General features: G+C 34.6%; 1 protein-coding gene across 6 annotated transcripts in view; it reads right to left on the bottom strand.

Moving 5' to 3' along the window:
• Positions 1 to 18,845, bottom strand: part of RAB3GAP1 (RAB3 GTPase activating protein catalytic subunit 1) — an 85,735-nt gene extending 66,890 nt beyond the window's left edge. For 3 of the 6 annotated variants that reach the window (XM_081052161.1, XM_081052162.1, XM_081052163.1), the window contains exons 1-3: positions 18,811 to 18,845; positions 18,653 to 18,708; positions 14,544 to 14,619 (exon numbers count right to left, since the gene is read on the bottom strand). In XM_081052161.1, coding sequence (XP_080908287.1) covers positions 14,544 to 14,619; positions 18,653 to 18,708; positions 18,811 to 18,828 — 150 coding nt within the window. In that variant the 5' untranslated portion in view covers positions 18,829 to 18,845. Of the gene's footprint in view, positions 1 to 14,543; positions 18,270 to 18,552; positions 18,709 to 18,810 lie in introns of all 6 variants that reach the window. The other 3 variants (XM_081052165.1, XM_081052166.1, XM_081052164.1) reach the window with 2 other exon arrangements.
• Positions 18,846 to 19,308: the final 463 nt, after the last annotated feature.

Genomic DNA, 19,308 nt, shown 5'->3' with positions numbered 1-19,308 from the left:
AGAAGTGACTGCTAACAGGTATAGGGGTTCTTCTGGGGGTGATAAAAATGTTCTAAAATTGACTGTGGTAATGGTTGTACAACTCTGTCAACATACTGTGCAACTGAATTATACACCTTAAATTGGTGAATTGTATCAATTATATCTCAACAAAAAATTTAGACTGAGAAAATTCTATTTTAATCACAATATTTTATATGTATCTACTCTGTCTGAAAAGATATCCCAAGCAGTTTCAAATCTGAACGCACAGGAATCCTTTTTGAAAATCAAGAAGATAAAATACTCACTGGACATTTCATCTATTTTGGGAATAAAACAAACCAAATGTTTCTCCAGGCACAAGTGACTCTAAAACTGAATCGTTTTCAGGTAGTTTTCCTAAAATAAAAGAATATGCATGTGTGCTAGGGAAGTAATATGTAAATAAAAACCTAGCAGAACTCAATTCCAACACGTATTTATTTGGTCTCCCGACAACTGCAAACAGTAACTCCAAAAGACAGCAAAAATATGAAAGAACATATTTAATCTAGGAGGTTGACATAGCTCTATCTAACCCTTTTGTTAGAAAGGAGATCGATCTATCTATCTATCTATCTATATATATATATATATATATATATATATATATATATATATATATATATATCACATTTCCTTTATTTATATATACATATATAAAATATATATAGCAATACATATAGTGATATATATACATATAGAGAGAGCAATATTTATTATTCAGCCATACAAGAGTGAAATCTTGCCATTTTCTATAATATGGATGAACTTTAAGGACGTTATGCTAAGTGAAATAAGACAGAGAAAAACAACTACCACATGATCTCACTTAAATGAGGAATCCAAAAAAAAAAAAAAAAAAAAAAAAAAAACAGCTCATACAGACAGAGAACAGACTGGTGGTTGCCAGAGGTGGGAGGAAGGGTTAGGGGGGTGGGCAAAATGGGTGAAGAAAGTCAAAAGGTACAAACTCCTAGTTACAAAATAAGTAAATCATGGAAATGTACTGTACAGCTTGTTGACTGCAGTTTATAATACTGTAATATATATTTGAAAGTTGCTAAGAGAGATCTTAAAAGTTCTCACCACAAGGAAAAAATCTAGTAAACCGTATGGTGACGGATGTTAACTAGACTTATTATGGTGATCATTCAGCAATGTATACAAACCTAAAATCATTACGTTGCACACCTGAAACTAATGCAACACATTTGACCCTTGAACAACAGAGGTTTCAACTGTGTGAGTCCACTTTTTTATATAGAGATTTTTTCAATAAATACAGTAAATATATTTTCTCTTCCTTAATATTTTATTAATTTTTTCTCATTTACTTTATTGTAACAATATACTACATAACACATATACAAAATATGTGTTAATGGACTGTTTATGTCAATGGTAAATCTTTCAGTTAACAATAGAATATTAGTCAAGTTTTGGGGGAGTCAAAAGTTGTACACAAATTTCTGACTACATGGAGGGTCAGCACCTTTAACCCCAGTGTTGTTCAAAGGTCAACTGTATATCAATTATACATCAATTTTTTTAAAAAAGGTCTAATCATGGTTATTATTTAAGGCCATTTAATATACAAAATACAACACTACTTACTAGAACTAGAAACATTTATTAATTCACTATATATCTCAAACAGAGTGCTTGAAATACTTTGTTGAATGAATATATATATATATATATGTAGGTTTCTTTTTGAGTATAGATCATAAAGTCATCCTCATGCTAAGAAAAAAATTAATATGCAGGTTTAAAAATGTAAGAATAGCTAAGAAAAATTTGGAAAAGAAAAATGAAAGGATATTTGCCCTACCAGAATGCACAATAAATTTTACAGTAGTTTTTAAAAATGATATATTTACAGGAAGACACAATATTCAGAGTCCAGAAAGAGAGGAACTTGGTATATGGTAAAGGCAGCATATTCGATAGATAGTTCAGAAAAACAAAGGCTATCCAATAGGAAAAAAAAAAGATTAACACCTCATTTCATTCACAAAAATTAACTCTATGTATCTAAATGTTAAAAGAAAAAAGCTTTAGAAGAACTAATAAGCATTAAAAAATATTGAAAAGCATAATTTTTTTTTTTTTCAGTTACAGTTGACAGTCAACATTAGTTTCAGGTGTACAGCACAGTGGTTAGATTTATGTAATTTAAGAAGTGATCCCCTCAATAAGTCTAGTACCCACCCGGCACTGTATATAATTATTACAATATTACTGACTATCTTCCTTATGCTCATGACTATTTCGTAACTGCTTAGTATTTCTTAATCCTGCCACCTCTTTCACCCATCCTAGCCTCCCAAACTCCCTCCCACCTGGCAACCATCAGTTTGTTCTCTGTACCTATGAATCTGTTTCTGTTTTGTTTGTTCCTTAAGAAGCATAAATTTATAATCTTAGGGTCACGAGGCCCTTTGTACATTAAATCAAGAAGTCATAAAGAGAGACTACTTAAAAATATAAAGCTTTCTTACCTTACTCCATATACCAAAATGAATTCAAAATGTATCAAAAATCTAAATGTATAAATCTCTTAGAAGAAAATATAGGTAAGAGCTTCATGACATTGGACTTGGTAATGATTTCTTGGACACGATACCAAAAGCACAGGCAACAAAAAAAGATAAACTGGACTTCACTAAAATAAAAAACTTTTGTGCATCAAAGGATACTATCTACAGAGTGAAAAGGCAATCCACAGGATGGGAGGTAATATTTGCAAATCATACCTGTTAAGAGATTAACATCCAGGATACGTAAATAACTCATACAACTAATAACAAATAATCTGATTTAAAAAATGAGCAAAATGATCTTCAAAGCAGATATACAAATTGCCAGTAAGTACAAGAAAAGATGCTCAACATTAATCAAGAAATGCAAATCAAAACTACAATGAGATACCATTGCACACCCCAAAAAAAAAAAAACCCTAGAAAACAAGAAATGTCAGTGTGGTTGTGGAGAAGCTGGAACCCTTGTACACTTCTGGTGAAAATGTAAAGTAGTGCAGCTGCTGTGGAAAACAATAGGAGATTCCTCAAAAACTTAAACATGACTGTATGATCTAACAATTCCACTTCCGACAGCAGGGACTCGCACAGGTACCTGCACACCCATGTTCGCAGCAGCATTACGTGCAATTGCCAAAAGGTAGGAGCCCCCGAAGTGTCCATCGATCAGTGAATAAATGGATTAATAAAATATAGTATATACATACAATAAAGTATTTTTCAGCTGTAAAAAGGAATGAAATTTTGATACATGCTACGACACGGATGAACCTTCAAGGCATTATGCTAAGTGAAAGAAGCCAGGCACAAAATGACAAATGTTGTATGATTTCTCTTACAGGAGGTGGTTATTGTCTAATGGGTACCGAGTTTCAGTGTGGGATGATGAAGAAGTTCTAGATGTGGATTGTGGTAAACCGCAAAACACAAATGAACTTAATGCCACGTACTTAAGTGTACGGTTCAGTACACTTAACAATGGTTAAAATGCTAAATTTTATACACTATTTTTATTATGTATTTTAGTAAAATGAAAAAATATGTAAACTTTTGTAAAGCAAAAGGCACATTCAAATCAAAAGACAAATGACACACACTGGGGAAATTATTTGCAACACACAGTTAACACTCATAAAAACATAAAAGCCCTGTAAAATTCAGCAGAAAATTGGTGAGTATATAACAAGCGATCAAAAGGGTAATTCTAGTGTGTAATAAATGAGGAGGAATCAATTTTCCCAGCGATCAAGAAACTATAAATAAAAATTAGATAGTTTTAGTCCTTCATATTGATGAAAATAGTGTTGCAGTGAGGCAATGGGTGCTTTCATACACCACATGTGGGGAGAGAAAAGTACATTCAATCATCTTGGTGGAAAATAAGGCTCTATTTATCAAAAATAAAAAAATCACATCCCCTTTAGCCTAATAATTCTACCTTTAGAAATCTGTTTGAGAAATAATCATACAAGTATGCAAACGCATGTCAACAAAACTTACTACACCAGTACTATAAAGACATATCTTTTTTTAATGATGCAGCGTATATAAATGGAATAGAATATCAAAAGAGATGAGAAAGGAACTGTCACTTTTTAATACATACATTTGATTTGGTTACATTATGTTTTACTTAAAGGGTTTCTTTTTTTAATTTTAATAAAGAATCTGGAGCTCAAAAGAAGAACGTGGAAAGAACAGGGAGAACAATTAATGTTGGGGAACTGACTCCACAGGAAAACTTTCTAGGCCATATGACAAATATCTTGCCCAAAATACTTCTCCATATAATTTTTAAATGTTTACTTAATTTCCTTACATTTTTTTCTGAAATTCCACATTCTCTTAAAAACATTTAAAAATTGAGGGTAAGTAGTGGAAAGGAGTTCAGGCCAGGAGCCCAAAAGCAGTTTCTGTGACCAACTTTATTCACTGTTAGGATAAGGAACTCCGCTTGGAAGGGGAACAATTTGGATTTCAGTTTTAATTCTCCTTTAGCATTTTAGTAAAATATGCAACCGAAATAATAAGGCAAGTGATTATGATCCATTCAAACCTTTCAAAATAAATTAATAAAACTGCTTTCTACTTAATCATGTCAGATCGGCCTTCTATTTTGGAGATGGGGGTAGAAAGAGGAAAACAGAGGAAAGAAGTTAGGTATTTTGGAGCATTCAACATTGAAGGGTAGGGGTGCCTGGCAAAACTTGAGGCTCTGAATCTCAAGGGCCAGGATACCAAAAACTGGTAAAAGGCTAGAGGTAGAAGAATATTAAGGACAAATTTCACTGACTTAAAAATCATTAGTGCTGTATGTGAGTGTAAGCTATGCTTTCCACACAGATAGATAGTCTCCATCATACAAACTGTCCCAAAAGTTCGTGTTCAGGTAAACCTTTGGATATGTATTCCACCAAAACAAAATGAGTTACTTTTTAAAATAATAAATGCATACAAAATAAAAATTTTAATAGTAGCTTTTATTTAACATTTTCGAGTCACAGCCTATTTAAAGGATATGATGAAAGCTCCGGACCATCACCCAAGACAATTATGCAATGTATAGTCACATTAAAAATTAAGCATGTATACAATTTAAAGAGACCTAAGACTCTGGGTTAAAAACACCCATTAAATATGGTGGTGAGGTCCCTCTGTTCACAAAGAGTTATTTATCCTTTAAAATGGTATAATTCTAGCAACATGATAAAACCTAACTTTCATTGAACTCACTGAGTTCAGAGATCTAATGTGGGATTAACTGCCTGAATAGTTCCAAGTCATTGGATGTACATTTTATGGAGAAAGGAGTACAAAGAATACTGAGAAATGGATAAAATGACTAGAGAGTAAAGAGGCAAAGGATTTAACAATACGGAGGTGAAGGAAGGACAAGGAAAGGTTTTCTGATAAAAGAAAGTAAGGGAACAATTCCTGATCCACAGTAGGAACTCTATAAATGTATGAATAAAAGATAAAATGAAGGAAGGAAAGAGACTTTTATAACATAGCACCAGAAATCGGGATAAAAAAATTAATATTTGTGTGCTACCCTGAAAATATATTTTAAACATTTCCCCCCTACGGAAAACATCCAATCAAAATTCTCACCAGCCATTTTACAGACAAATTTTTAGAAAATGACTCATCCGTTAGACTGCAGTTGCAGTATATAAAAAATTCATTAAGCGGAAAAAATCAAATTACTAAATCAAAATCAAAGGAGAAAAAAGAAAACAAATGAGTAAGTCAAGGGAGAAAACACAAAAAATAAAAACAGTAAAGAAGAGTTACTTACAGAACTAAATGCAGAGAAATTAAAGTAGTCATTTATTTAAAATGTACCTGACCATCCAGAAAAAAGATTTGCTACCTTTAGTAAAATACTTTTTTAAATGCCACCATCATTATATTTTAGCAAAACCCCCCAGTAACTAAATGTGACTTGCGTACACGGTATATCTTATGCACAGGGAACACAGGTTCAGGGGGCTTTAATCAGGTATTTTGGGAGTCAATCAGCAAACATTTATTGAGCACATACCAGGCAATGTGCTATGTATATGTAATAAATTAGCAAATTAACTATTATTACAAATAGTATTGGGTACACCCTCTTGCCTGTATGCTGCAGAAGAAAAAAAAGTTAAGAGTTACAGCAATAGAGATGTAATTGGGAATTCTCCCATAAACGCTTCTGGCTTCGTAAATTTATTTTTTGCTAAAAATATTTTTTGTCACATTTGTTGTAACAAAACGTGATCTAAACCAAACCAAGCAGTAAAATTTAAATAAGGGTATCGTTTAATGAAATCGAGTATGGATTTATGGATAGCTCACATAGCAGTTTTATGTCTTTAGAGTTATGTTGTAGCGAGTTTTTATTACAATAAATAGTCTAAAATGATTGAGTAAATGGTTTTGGCTAGGTCCTTATTTACGTGTTTAGAAGTAGTTTTGTGTAGTTACATTTGTTTTAGTGGCATATGTCCTATACAAGTTAATGTTCAAAGTAAAATTCATGATATATATTGAAAATTTTATTTATGATACTGTGAAAGACTATTGTGCTACAACTAAACGGCAATCAAAAAATCTTTAAATAGATGTAAAAAAATATAAGAACTAGGAAATAAGAGAACTGAAAATGTCTAAAGTGACCTCTCATCTGGATATCTCAGATTAATCCTGACTTTTTCACCAAAAACATTACATAAAACTTTATTTTTCCCCAGGTAGATGCTAAGTTTTTAACTTCCAGGAGCTCAAAGGAAACAATGAATCTTTTTTATAGCAAAAAGTATTAAGTAATGCTATTCGTTTATATTCCAGTCTACTTAAGCAAATATTTTAAAGCCTCTGGCGAACACTTTCAAGAGAAAGGCGGCAGCAGCTAACGCTACCTGAGACAGCACAATACCACAAAAGGAGTAAGCCATAGAACTAGAATTCCAACACAAGCAGTGTAATTTTAGGGCCCATACTCCTTATCACTATGCTATGCTGTCCCTTAAAGATATCTCCTGCAATTTCCTATCACAATAAAAACCATAACACAGCAACAACAAAGAACTCCAAAAACTTCCAATTTGAAAGAACAGAAGCTATGATAAACTACTGATTTTTTTCTCTTACGTATAACATCCGGAAAAGTTACAGACACTATGGTTACTATTTAAAGGAAAAATTAAAATGAGGGGAAAAACAGACTATAAACCTTATCTTGAATAATTCTATTCCTAAAAACACGATAGGCAGCTCAATGTTGCTCTTTTTAGATTTACTTCATTTCAGAAACACTGTACGCTCATCACTAATTCTCAATTGTCTAGTTTCTAAAAACTTTAGCTTAAAAAAAAAATCCACCTCCTTCCATTCTAATCATTCATAAAACACTTAAATTTTCTGAGAGAATACAAATAAAGGAATATAAATTGATTATAATGTTTATATCAGTCCCAAGTTTGACCTGTTGTTATAATTTAGTTTGGGAAGTTTCTCATATAAGAAAATCTGTAATTCAAATATATTTTATATTTGCCATATGAACTTTAACTACTGAAGTATATTTGACCCTTGAACAACACACATTTGAACTTCACGGGTCCATTTATACATGGATTTTCCCCCCCAATAAATACTGTAAATGTATTTTCTCTTATGATTTTCTTAATAACATTTTAACTTACTTTATTTAAGGACACAGTATATAATACATATACAAAATATGTGTTAATAGACTGTTTATCTGTAAGGCTATTAGAAGTTTTGGGACAGTCAAGGTGATGTGCAAATTTTCAACATACATGTTGTTCAAGGGTCAACTGTAAATGTCATTCTAATCTACTTAGTGGGTATTAAAAATCTGAACTCATTTCATACTATTATAGTGTTTATTCTTCTATTATTATTCTAAAGTTAATGCTTCTTCTTTCATAAATTTTTCAGTGAGATAAGAGTCAGTCACTAAACAGGTCTATTACCAGATCATGCCATGCCTAAACTTAACATCTCATAAAAAGTACTTATAATTTTTTGCTGGCTACATAGAATCATAAAATTACAATGCTCAAAAAGAATTTAAAGTGTCAATTATTTAATTTCTCTGCCTTCAAGCAGGATCATACCACCAAAATTTACCTATTTTATTAAGCCCACTGAAGTTCCAAAATCTGCCTTAGAAACATCTTCTAATACTTCTACTACGTAATTTTACATTTACTTAAATCTCTGAAACCAAAAAGGGTAAAGTAAAATAGAAACAACATGGGTTTTAAAGGCAGGCATGTCCTAGGCATAATGCTGCTTAAACCAACTACTGACAGAATGACCTTGGGCAAATTACTACAAGCACCCAAAGCCTCATTCTCATTCATAAAATGGGGTAATATCTCATCATTGAAATTTGTCTAAGGATTTGGTAAATTAACAGGTGCAGTCCCAATTATACTGCATGCTACCAAAGCTGATGCTCAATGACTGCCATTTCCTCCTCTCTCAGGCATTTCCCAGCCAGGTCTTGTGTGGTAAAGTAGTTTGGTCAGATTAACCATCCTTCAGATAAAAATTATAAAATCTGGACAAAAACAACACAGCTTTTCAAGGCTCTGAAAAGTGACGAAACGGACGCAGAAACTGGAGACTTTATGCATTGAAAAATGGAATTACATCTGATGAGATTTGCATGTCTGTACCTTCCTAAGACAGCAGTTCTCAAACTTGTTTGCCTCAGGACTCCTTTATACTCTTAAAAATTACTGAGGATCCCACATTAGAAATTAAAAAGGAAAAAAATATATATATTTTAATTCACTTAAAATAATGAACTTACATGTTAAATAAAGTTCTAACAATACTTTGCAGAACAAAAATATTAATGAGGGTGGCATTGTTTTACATTTTGTAAACCTCCATAATGTAGTTTTATACAGTTGGGTTCTCCTGTCTATATCTTCACTCAGTCTGCACAATCCATTGTTCTGACTGAAGTGTAAGAAAACAGGCCTCAGATATACTGTACAGTTGGAAAAGGCAGGGCCTTGTCAACCCCGGAAAGGCTCTCAGGCAGCAGCAGGGGACTCTCAGAACACTGACAATTGCTGATCTCAGGACACTCGATTCAAGTACAACTCAGAGCTGTAGAATGATGGAGCTTTACTGGGATGGAGGTAACGGAGGGCAAGGTTCAAACGTGGCAGGGTAGTTCTAAAGTTGAGATGTAAATTCTGGAAAGGAAGAAGCCAACAGGGGAATAAGCCCACAAAATTTGCATATAAACTCTGCCTCAAATCTTGGCTATCTGCTAAACCATGCATATGCAGCATAGACTCTCGGGAACAGTGACAAAGGAGACTGCAAGAAAAGATTTCAGCTACTGTCACCTCTGAGAAGAAGCGAGTGGAGTTTTAACCCAAAGAACCAAACAGAAATTCTAGACCTAAAAAAGTACAATAACTGAACTGGAAAATACACCAGGTGGGCTAACAACAAATTGGAGACAACAGAAGCAGGAGTAAACAAACTCAAAGATAAATCAAGAAAAATTATCTGAGGAGAAAAAAAAAACAAACTGCAGACAGCAGAGCCTTAGAGACCAATGGGACAGTATTAAGGGTTTAAATATAAATATAATTTAAATCACAGAAAAAGTGTAGACGATGGAGCAGAAAAATATTTGAAAAAATAATGGCCAAAATTCCCTAATTTGGTGAAATACAAAAAATTTACATACTCAGTATTAATAGACCTAAGCAAGAAAAATACAAAGAAAACACAACTACACACATCATAGTTAGATTAAATAGAAAGATGAAAAAAAATCTTGAAAGAAGCCAAACAGAAAAATAAACACCAAAATAGAACAAAAAGTATGACTGATACCTAATTTCTCATCAGAAACTATGGAGAGCAGAAGAAAATGGCACTACATCTTGTAATAAATGTCAAGCCCTTTCTCTTCAGCAAAACTGTCTTTCAAAAACAAAGTTCAAAAAAAAGAAAAGATTTTCAGATTAAAAACAGAATGTGTACCCAGCCAAAAGTATGGCAAGTTTTCAAAAAATTAAAAACAATTATGATATGACCCAGCAATTCCATTTCTGGGTATCCATCCAAAAGAACTGAAAGCGATTCTAAGAGATATTTGTACAACCATGTTCAGAGCAGCATTATTCATAATAGACAAAAAGTGGAAACAACCCAAATGTCCATCAACACATGTATATGCCACATATACATACAATGGAATATTACTATTCAGTCTTGAAATGAAAATCTGATACATTCTATAACGTGGATGAACCCTAAAGACAAGCTAAGTGAAACAAGCCAGACACAAATGGACAAATACTGTATAATCCCACTTAATAAGAGGCACCTAAAGTAGTCAAATTCATAGAAACAGAATAGAATAATGGTTACCTATTCAAGGGACTTGGAGAAAGGGAGAGAAATATGATTTAATGAGTACATTGTTTCAATGTAGAAAATGCAAAAGAATAAAGAAAAAGATTATGAATCTTTACATTTAGCCAGGTCTCAAGATACAAAGTCAATATATAAAATTTTATTGTATGCCTATGTACTAGCAACAAACTAGAAAATGAAATTAACAATCCCATTTACAAGTGCATCATAAACATAAAAGACTTTTTAGCAATCAGTTTAATAAAAGATACGCAAGACTTCCACCAAAAACTATAAAACATTGCTGAGAAAAATTAAAGATGATTTAAATAAATGGAGAGGTGTGTCATGTTCATGATTGGGAGCTTCAAGATTATCAAAATGTCACTTCTCCCCAAAGTAATCTATAAATTCAATACAATCCCAATCATAGTTCCAGCATAATCACCCTTTTTAACTGACAAGCATATTCTAAAATTCATGATGGAAACATAAAGAACTTAGAATAAACAAAACAATCTTGGGAAAACAACAGAAGCTAAAGAATTTACATTAACAACTTCAAGATTTACTCTAAAGCTCTTTAGTGGTTCTCAACTGGGGGCAATTTTGTCCTTCGGGAGACATTTGATTGTCACCACTGGGAGGGTGCTACTGTAATTTAATAGGTGGAGACCAGGGATACTACTAAATATCATATACTACATGACAGCCCCACAACCATCTGGCCCCAAATTTCAATAGTGCCAACATTGAGAAACCCTCAAATACAATAGTCAAGACAATGAGGTAACATCAGGATACTCAAATAGATAATGGAACAGAATACAGATCCAGAAGGTAACTCCTGAGGTCCACTGTCATTAAAGGCAACAAAGCAATTCAATGGAGAAAGAAGTGTTTCTACAGGTTCTAGAATACACAGGACATCCATATCATATACAAATATTAGTTCAAGATGGATCACAGACCTAATTAAAAAGTAAAATAAAACCAGAAGAAAGCATAAAAATATCTTCACAATCTAGCAAAACTACTATCTGAGAAAAGACTTAAAAGCGGAATCTATAAAAGAACCAAAGACTCCTACAACTCTAAATAAAAATTCAACCTAATTTAAAACATGGACAAACTTGAACAGACATTTCACAAAGACTTGGATACAAACGGCTAACATGCACGTGAAAAAAAAAGTAGTCAATACCAATATTCACCATAGAAATAGAAATTATAACCAGAATGAAAAGCACAAATTAATTCCTCAAACTACATACCCATCAGGATGACTCAAATTGTAAGACTAAAAACAACCAATTGTTGGTGAAAATGTGGAGCCAACCCAAATTCTCACACATTGCTGGTGGGTGAGTAAAATGGTACAAAAAGTTTCAGCAGTTTCTTATCGAGTTAATATGCACTGTCTTACAACCCTGTAAGTCCACTGCTAGGTATTTACCCAAGAAAAATAAATATATAATGTCTATAAAAGGCCTCATACAAGAATGTTCAGCATTATTCATTAATAGCCCATGTCTGTCAACAAGTGAAACACTTATTCATACAACAAAGTACTACTCAGTAATAAAAACAGTTACATGCAACAACCTAGAACAGTATCAAAAATATTGTTTAAAAAACAGACACAAAGAGTATATGATGTATGATATCATATATATGAAATTCTAGAGTAGGCAAAAGTAATCTACGGTTTAAAAGAAAAAAAAGAACAGCTGATGACTGGGAGGCGTGGGTGAGGAACATGGGGATTAACTAGAAACGGTCACTCGCACTTTTGGGGTGACAGAATTATCCTGTATCTTTGGTGTTACAGTGATGTAAACATTTGTCAAAATTAAGCAATTTTGTGCATTACAAAGTATGTAAATTTTATCCCCCCAAAACAACTATTTAAAAAAAACCCTCCCCTTCAGTGGCAGCAGCCATTGAGAAGCAGCGGCCCGTGGCTCTGTGCTACACATGGCCGTGGCCTTCGCAAGGGCCGCTAGGTGACCAAGAACACGACCGCGCTGGGCGCAGCCTCACCGAGCACCAAGTACATGCAAGACATGATCCAAGGGCCTCCTGCGCGGCTCTACCCCCTATGGGCAGCTCAAGGTCTCTAAGGACAAGCTGGCCCTGAAGTCCAACAAGAAAACGGTGGGGACACACCTCTGTGTAGAGAGGAGTTGAGTAGTGGCCTTGCAGCCACAGAAAGGCAGCAGCCAAGCAAGACTGAGCCCCATCCCGTGTATGTAATATAAAACCTTTTCAGAAAGAAAACAAAATCTAGTAGGGGTGGGGAGGTGGTAGAAGTCCTGATGAAACAAGAAATGGCAGAATATTAATTGCTGCAACTGGATGATGGGCACATAGGGGTTCATTATACTATTTTGTCTGAAAATTTTCATAAAGGTTTAAAATTTTTTTCTTTCTTCCCCCTCAATAGAGGAAGAGAATTGGTAATCACTGTATTTCACATAAAGTAAAATCTCTTGAGGCATTCTTTAAATTTTCTTTTCTATGCTGAATAATAATCCCTGTCCTTTATACATTCTTTAATATTATTCATCAGAGTTACAGCTCACCTTGAAATCTCTTCGTGTTTTCAGTATCTCATTTATTTACTACTACCTTTAGGGAGGAAAGAGTTGAAGAGCTAACACTCGTTTAGCTCCCCACTACACGCCTATCAGTATGCTACCTACTTTGAATCCATTACCCAACTTATATCCCCAAACTGAATTTACCATCCAAAAATTTAATCTTATTTGTTTACTTATTTATTACTTCTCTCATGAAAACTTATGTTCAATGGCAACATGCATCTTGTTCATTATTTCTTCAGATCTGGCACACAGCAGATATTCAGTAAATGTGTAAATCATAAAATTAAGAAATATTCATATAAGAACTCACAAATACCCAGTTCAGCTCTTTTGGGCAGTGCAAATCATTTCCCATTCCAGTTACACCCAGCTTGTTTTGCCTTTAATCTTACTGACATTTATATCAATTGCAATGTCCTTGTTTCAAATGGAACAGAAGGCTCTGTTTAAGAATTTCACATTTTCTCTTTATTCAAAAATGTAATCATAAAAATGTTTTAATACAGTAAGCCAATTTATATATTCCAGCATACTTTAAATGACGTGTGATTTCGATACGCAGTGTTACTTTTTCTGCTTATTCATATAGCTAAAGAAGGATATCCTAATGCTTTGAAGTCTCAAATTCTGTTAACATCACTATTAAGCTGAAAAACCCTAGCAAATATTAAGAGTTCTTTACAGAGGGGTAAATTGCAGTTAATAATAGATTTATAATCAAATGATCGATTTTACTTCAAAAGAATTTATCTAACAAAGCATCTATGTAAGCCTAAAATCAAATTGTTAGTCCCCTTCAGCAAAATACAGAAAAATCTATGTTTATTCTCAGAGTATATTCTTCAGTAAACATTTGGGTATGGTTTATGAGTAAAACCCCCAGTACCTTAGGTTAGAATTAGAGTGCCATCTCAATTTTGAATAAAATTTTCATTCTTAAATATCCTCAAAACATCTATGAGGTTATAAAAAAAGGGGGGGTGGTGGTGAGGGAGAATAAATATCATTAGTGGCATTATAAAATATAAAAATTGAGTAAAACAGCTGATAATGACAACAAGTCAGTTGTCAGACCAAGATTTTTCCTCATTAGTTGAGGAAAATACCCAAGAAGTTGGTAATTGCAATGTTCCTCTGACCAACTAAAAAACTCTGAAAAAAGATTTTCTAACATTCTAAGAGAGAAGGCAAGTGAAAAGTAAACATCAGGAGAAAGAGAAATAAAATCACTCACAAAGAATGACATGGTACATACAAAATTTTATTTAAAAAACAGTTCACAAATACCTTACATATATCATTTGCCACAAATTCGAATTCAAGTTCTTCCATATGTCATTTTATGATCACAGATTATACATAACTTAAAGAAAACATTTAATTCAAATGTACCAAACGCAGCAAAGGGCTTAAAAATAGAAGTTTCAAAGTAAATACTCATTTAGAGACACCAGCAAACAGATCTGACCTTTTCAAGTGGCTTTCCCAAAGTGTTTCCAATCAGTTTCCAATCATTCAATACTTCCTCAACTTTGGAAATAAACCTAGGAAGGAGTAAAAAAAACATTCTAAAAATGTAGCAGCACAGTTTTTACTGTTGTTGTACAATTCTTCAAGTATTTTTTACATTTTAACATTTTTATCAGAGAAGTCTCCATAAGTTTAGTATTGTTAGGTTAATTTATCGATGTGGAATAAAAGTGGAAATAATTTTCTTTTGCCCAAGAATTCTTAGGTTTTGATGTTTAAGTCTACTGCTTCCCCAACAAAGGCATTCTGCCTTCTATAAAGTATAAAGAATTAATAAATCTTTCTATAGTAAAATGAATGTAATAAATTTGGGACATAAATAAAAACTGACAGACTAATATAATATTAAAGATAACTATGAAACCCATAATTTTTTTCCCTACCTTCAACATAACTGATCTATTATTTTACTTCTCCTTTAAAGATATTTAGGAATTCCCTGATTTCCCTCCCCCAAAGGAAAACATTTGGGAACTTTGCTCATTAAAATAAAACAAATTTTAACAGACAGCTATCTGGCAAGAAATTACAACTATATTTGTCAGCTTTAAGGAATAACTGACAGATTTTAAAAGTATTCACTATCTAATCTTTAAAGCTAATAATCAAGCAGATCTACTAAAACAAGAATGAATTTTCACTAGCAACATGCTCAATATCAGCAAATGAAAACTGTCAAATCTCAGTGGCAGTGTTAAATACATATTAAAAGACACTTTCGGAAGACTTGTTATTACTCTAAGAAGCTGACTTCTTACATAAGTATGATGCAATCTAATAGCATGATTGCTCTCCTAAAACACCTGCATAGTATTGCCAGAGTATTAAGAGTTAATTCTAATCAAAATATATTAAAAGCCATCAGGTTTTTTTCTTCAATGACATCATACATTAATATTTACATTTCTGTTATTAGATATTAATGATAAATCACTTTTTATGATTCAATTGAAACACCTAATTGATTCCTCTTTAAAATTAAAAGTGTTATTAATTATTAATATACTAATTCACTTTTGGGGTTTCAGTCAAAAGGCAATACCAGTTTTGGAAAACAGTGCTCTAGAAATTAACACATTTACAAAAAATGGAAGAAAAATTTAAAGTGCATCCATATGTGCGGGAAAATTTGCATGTGAAGTGCACGTTGCATTTATAAAGGCTAAAAAACAAAACAACGGGAGCTATCTTAATGTCCAACTGCAGCAAACGGTTGTAAATTAATAGTATATCCATTCAATGGAATAATAGGCACTCATTAGAAATCATGTTTTAAAGACCATCTGAGGAAATAACAAAATGCTCATATTAAATGAAAAAATGAAAGCTATAGAAATAAGTATTAATATGATTTGATACAATAAGTTTATAACAAGCACAGATTAGAAGGAATTTTCTAAAAAATATTAACAGTAGCTATCTCTTGGTGGTAGGCTTACAGGTGATTTTTCTTTCTAATTTTACTATGAGGTATTATAATAAAAATAATTTAAAATAATATAATTTTCACAGCAAAAGAAGGAACACCTTAAAATACTGATTGTAAGAATTCTATCAGTACTAGCTAAAACAGAAAAATTGGACTGTATCCCGAAAGTATTGAGAAAGTATAGAAAAATTTTATAACTTTATCCCTGAAAGCTCCAGATTTCAGCTGAAGGGTCATTTCCTTTGACTCCTCATTCTATAGTAAGTTCCTTGGTTATATTCAATTACCATTTCCATTACCATTTAATTCATATCTGTCCCTTCCACTAGACTGTATATTCAGTAAAAGCCAGGAATCATCTGCTTTTACTGATCACCACATCCCTAACGCCCTGAAGTGTGCTTGCAACATGGGCACTCAGTATTTTTCAATGGACAAATGATAAACAGTTAAGGGCTTCTATTCAGTCCTCTCAATAAATTGTATGGCTCATAACATACTGACAAGAACTTTCATTCAAACATTAAACTCAAAGTTTAAAAGACTCCAAAGTTTTAACACCATCCCATGAACTGTAAAAACACTAGTTTCATTCTAGAAACAAGAGCATAAAAGTAAAAAACCAAATTTCCTACTTTGTGGTAGTAGAAATAACTGTGTTCACAAGTGTTTCCGTATAAGGAGCTAAAGGATTTAATATTCCACTTTAGGATATTTTAAATATTTAGCTGGGGGAAGTGATCATTTTTCCATTCAGTATTCTGATGTTCCTCACCCCACTCCCAACCTCCAAGATTCAGGTTACATTTTTCTACCTTAAAGACATCAAGTTATTATTTCACATTCAACACGTCTAAAATTGCATTCTTCTCACTTTGCCACTTCATTTTCATTCTTTCAGGAAAGAAACTGCAGTTCCATGTTTGATTCCTTCTCCTTTTACATTTCATCAAGTGTATTTGTCTAAATTCTTTGAACTGTCTTACAATCCTCCCTCCTTTCTATTCTTTGTCTCCAGTCTCCAAATCACCAACCTAACTATGGATCAAATAAGTCACTTGCCTTAATTGTACCTCTGCATTTTATCCCCTGAAACAAGTCTCATCATATCACTTTGCCAATAAAATCATGGGTGTCTCACTCACTGTTGTTCTTAAAGGTTCTTTCTAAACTGTGGTCTCCTGACAAGCAATATCAGCATGCCCTTGGTGAGAACTTGTTAAAAATGCAAAATCTGGGCTCTCAGACATAATCAGAAGCTATGATTCTGATGCACACACAGACTGAGAATCACTGGTCTTAAAGCACCGAATCTAGAGATTCCTTTACTCAGTTAGCCTTGGAGGCTGTCTACAACCTGGTCCTATCTGCATTAATCTTATTTCCCTTGAGTAGATAAAAGCCTTCACTCCAATAAAGCATTTCTTCATGAAGTCCCACAGGTCCATTTTCACCTGTCTCTACTCATGTCAGCACCTTCCATGTCTACCCACACCACTTCCCACTTCCAAGGCCCAGTTCATTTTCTATCTTTTCTATGACAATATCTCCAACGACTGTAATTCACAATAATATCATGCTTACTGAAACTACTAGTTTTATAGTTAGTACCAGCTGGGTTACCAGGTAACCACTTGCTGTTTTTGTTTGTTTTTTTTAAAAATACAGATCAAGGATTTTCTGTTCTTGTCCATCGCTATAATTCTGGCCACACGATACCTGTTCGACAAAGCCCTGCCAGGGTGGTTACGCCTCCTTACTGACTCTTCTTTTGTGGAAGGTACCACAGGTCAAACTATTACTCCAGCAGGGACCTTTTACATTATCCCGAGTCATCTAACGACGTGACATCCGCAGATTTCCTCTCCCCACACAGAAAGATTATAAAGTGTTGCAACAAGCTAACCACGGATCTCAAAACCCAGAAAACCGAAGGGTCTCTGGGACACCGAACAGGGCACTTCTAAGTTACCCCTCGTCCACAAACCTGACTTTCAGTTAATTTCAGAGCTACAGCTCACTCAGCTCTTCAATGGACCGTGACAGGCACACGGAAGCCTGGGCACAGTACCCACTGAAAGGTAACCACTTGAATTAAGGCGTTCCGAAGCCCTAGGCAGACTGTTTGAAAAGGTTATCCTGAAAGGCAGGACGGAGACAGCGGGAGTGTGGCACACGGACGTCCACCAGAAGTTCGCTGAGGGCCTCCTCCTACAAAGGGTGCATCAATGTTGCCTAAGAGGGAAACAGAGCAGCTGCGAAATTTATTGCTGACGATAACAAACGAGTAAACGTAAACGACACCAGGACGTCCGTGTTACCCACAGAAATTGTTTCTGCGTGTGGGCAACAACCAACGTCTAAGGAAAACGGCCTGAGAGGAAACAAAACTTTTTCTGACAGGCGGACCTTACGGGCTCCGCTGACGGGGGCGGGGCGGGACTGGCCAGACGCGGAAGAGGCTCCCTGCGCACCCGAGACAGGAGAAGGCGGAGACCCGGGGGCCCTGCGGTCTTACCAGTCCCAAAGACGTGGCGTCACGTGTGGTTTGTCTGAGGTGGAGAAGCCGCGGAGGGACGCCCGGGCCCACACGACTGCTAACTAATGGTACGACTCACCTTTCCCATTCGGAGGCAGTGGTAAAGTCGGTGATCTCAAATACCTCGGACTCGGGCTACGGGAGCGGGCAGGAGAGAAAAAAAGAGATTGAGGGCCGGGGCGCTGACGCAGAGGAGCGAACTTAGAAACAGGGATAGACAGAAAGTAAACACCTCACCTCACTGTCAGCCGCCATCTTGAAGGACGCCGGCGAGCGCTAGGGATGTTGGGAAGAAGAGCGGGAGGGCAGGGGGAGGAGGAAAAGAAGGGCGGGGAGCAGGCGGGGCTTTTCGTAGCCCCGCCCTCTGAAGCTCTGTTAGTCTTTAGTAGTCTTCTCAGGCTGAAATAATTAGCTTTTTATAAAATGCTTTGAACTTGAAATTTTCCTGTAAAGGAATGAATTCGGGAAGGGAACAGAAGCAAAGACAAAACAAGGCTGTAGATATCCATGGATGAGTTTGTATTAAACAGCCTAAGGCAAAAGAATGAAATCTTGCCATTTGTGACTACATGGATGGATCCAGAGGGTATGATGCTGAGTGAAATAAGCCAGGCAGAGGAAGATAATCATGATTCCTTTTAGATACGTGGAATCTAAAAGCAAAACAAACAAACAAAAACAGAATCATAGAAGGGTGGCCGGATGGCCCAGTTGGTTAGAGCGCAAGCACTGAAC

This window comes from Rhinolophus hipposideros (assembly GCF_964194185.1).
Source record: "Rhinolophus hipposideros genome assembly, chromosome: 6".
Taxonomy (NCBI): Eukaryota; Metazoa; Chordata; class Mammalia; order Chiroptera; family Rhinolophidae; genus Rhinolophus; species Rhinolophus hipposideros.
This window is presented reverse-complemented; position numbering and strand designations above follow the sequence as displayed.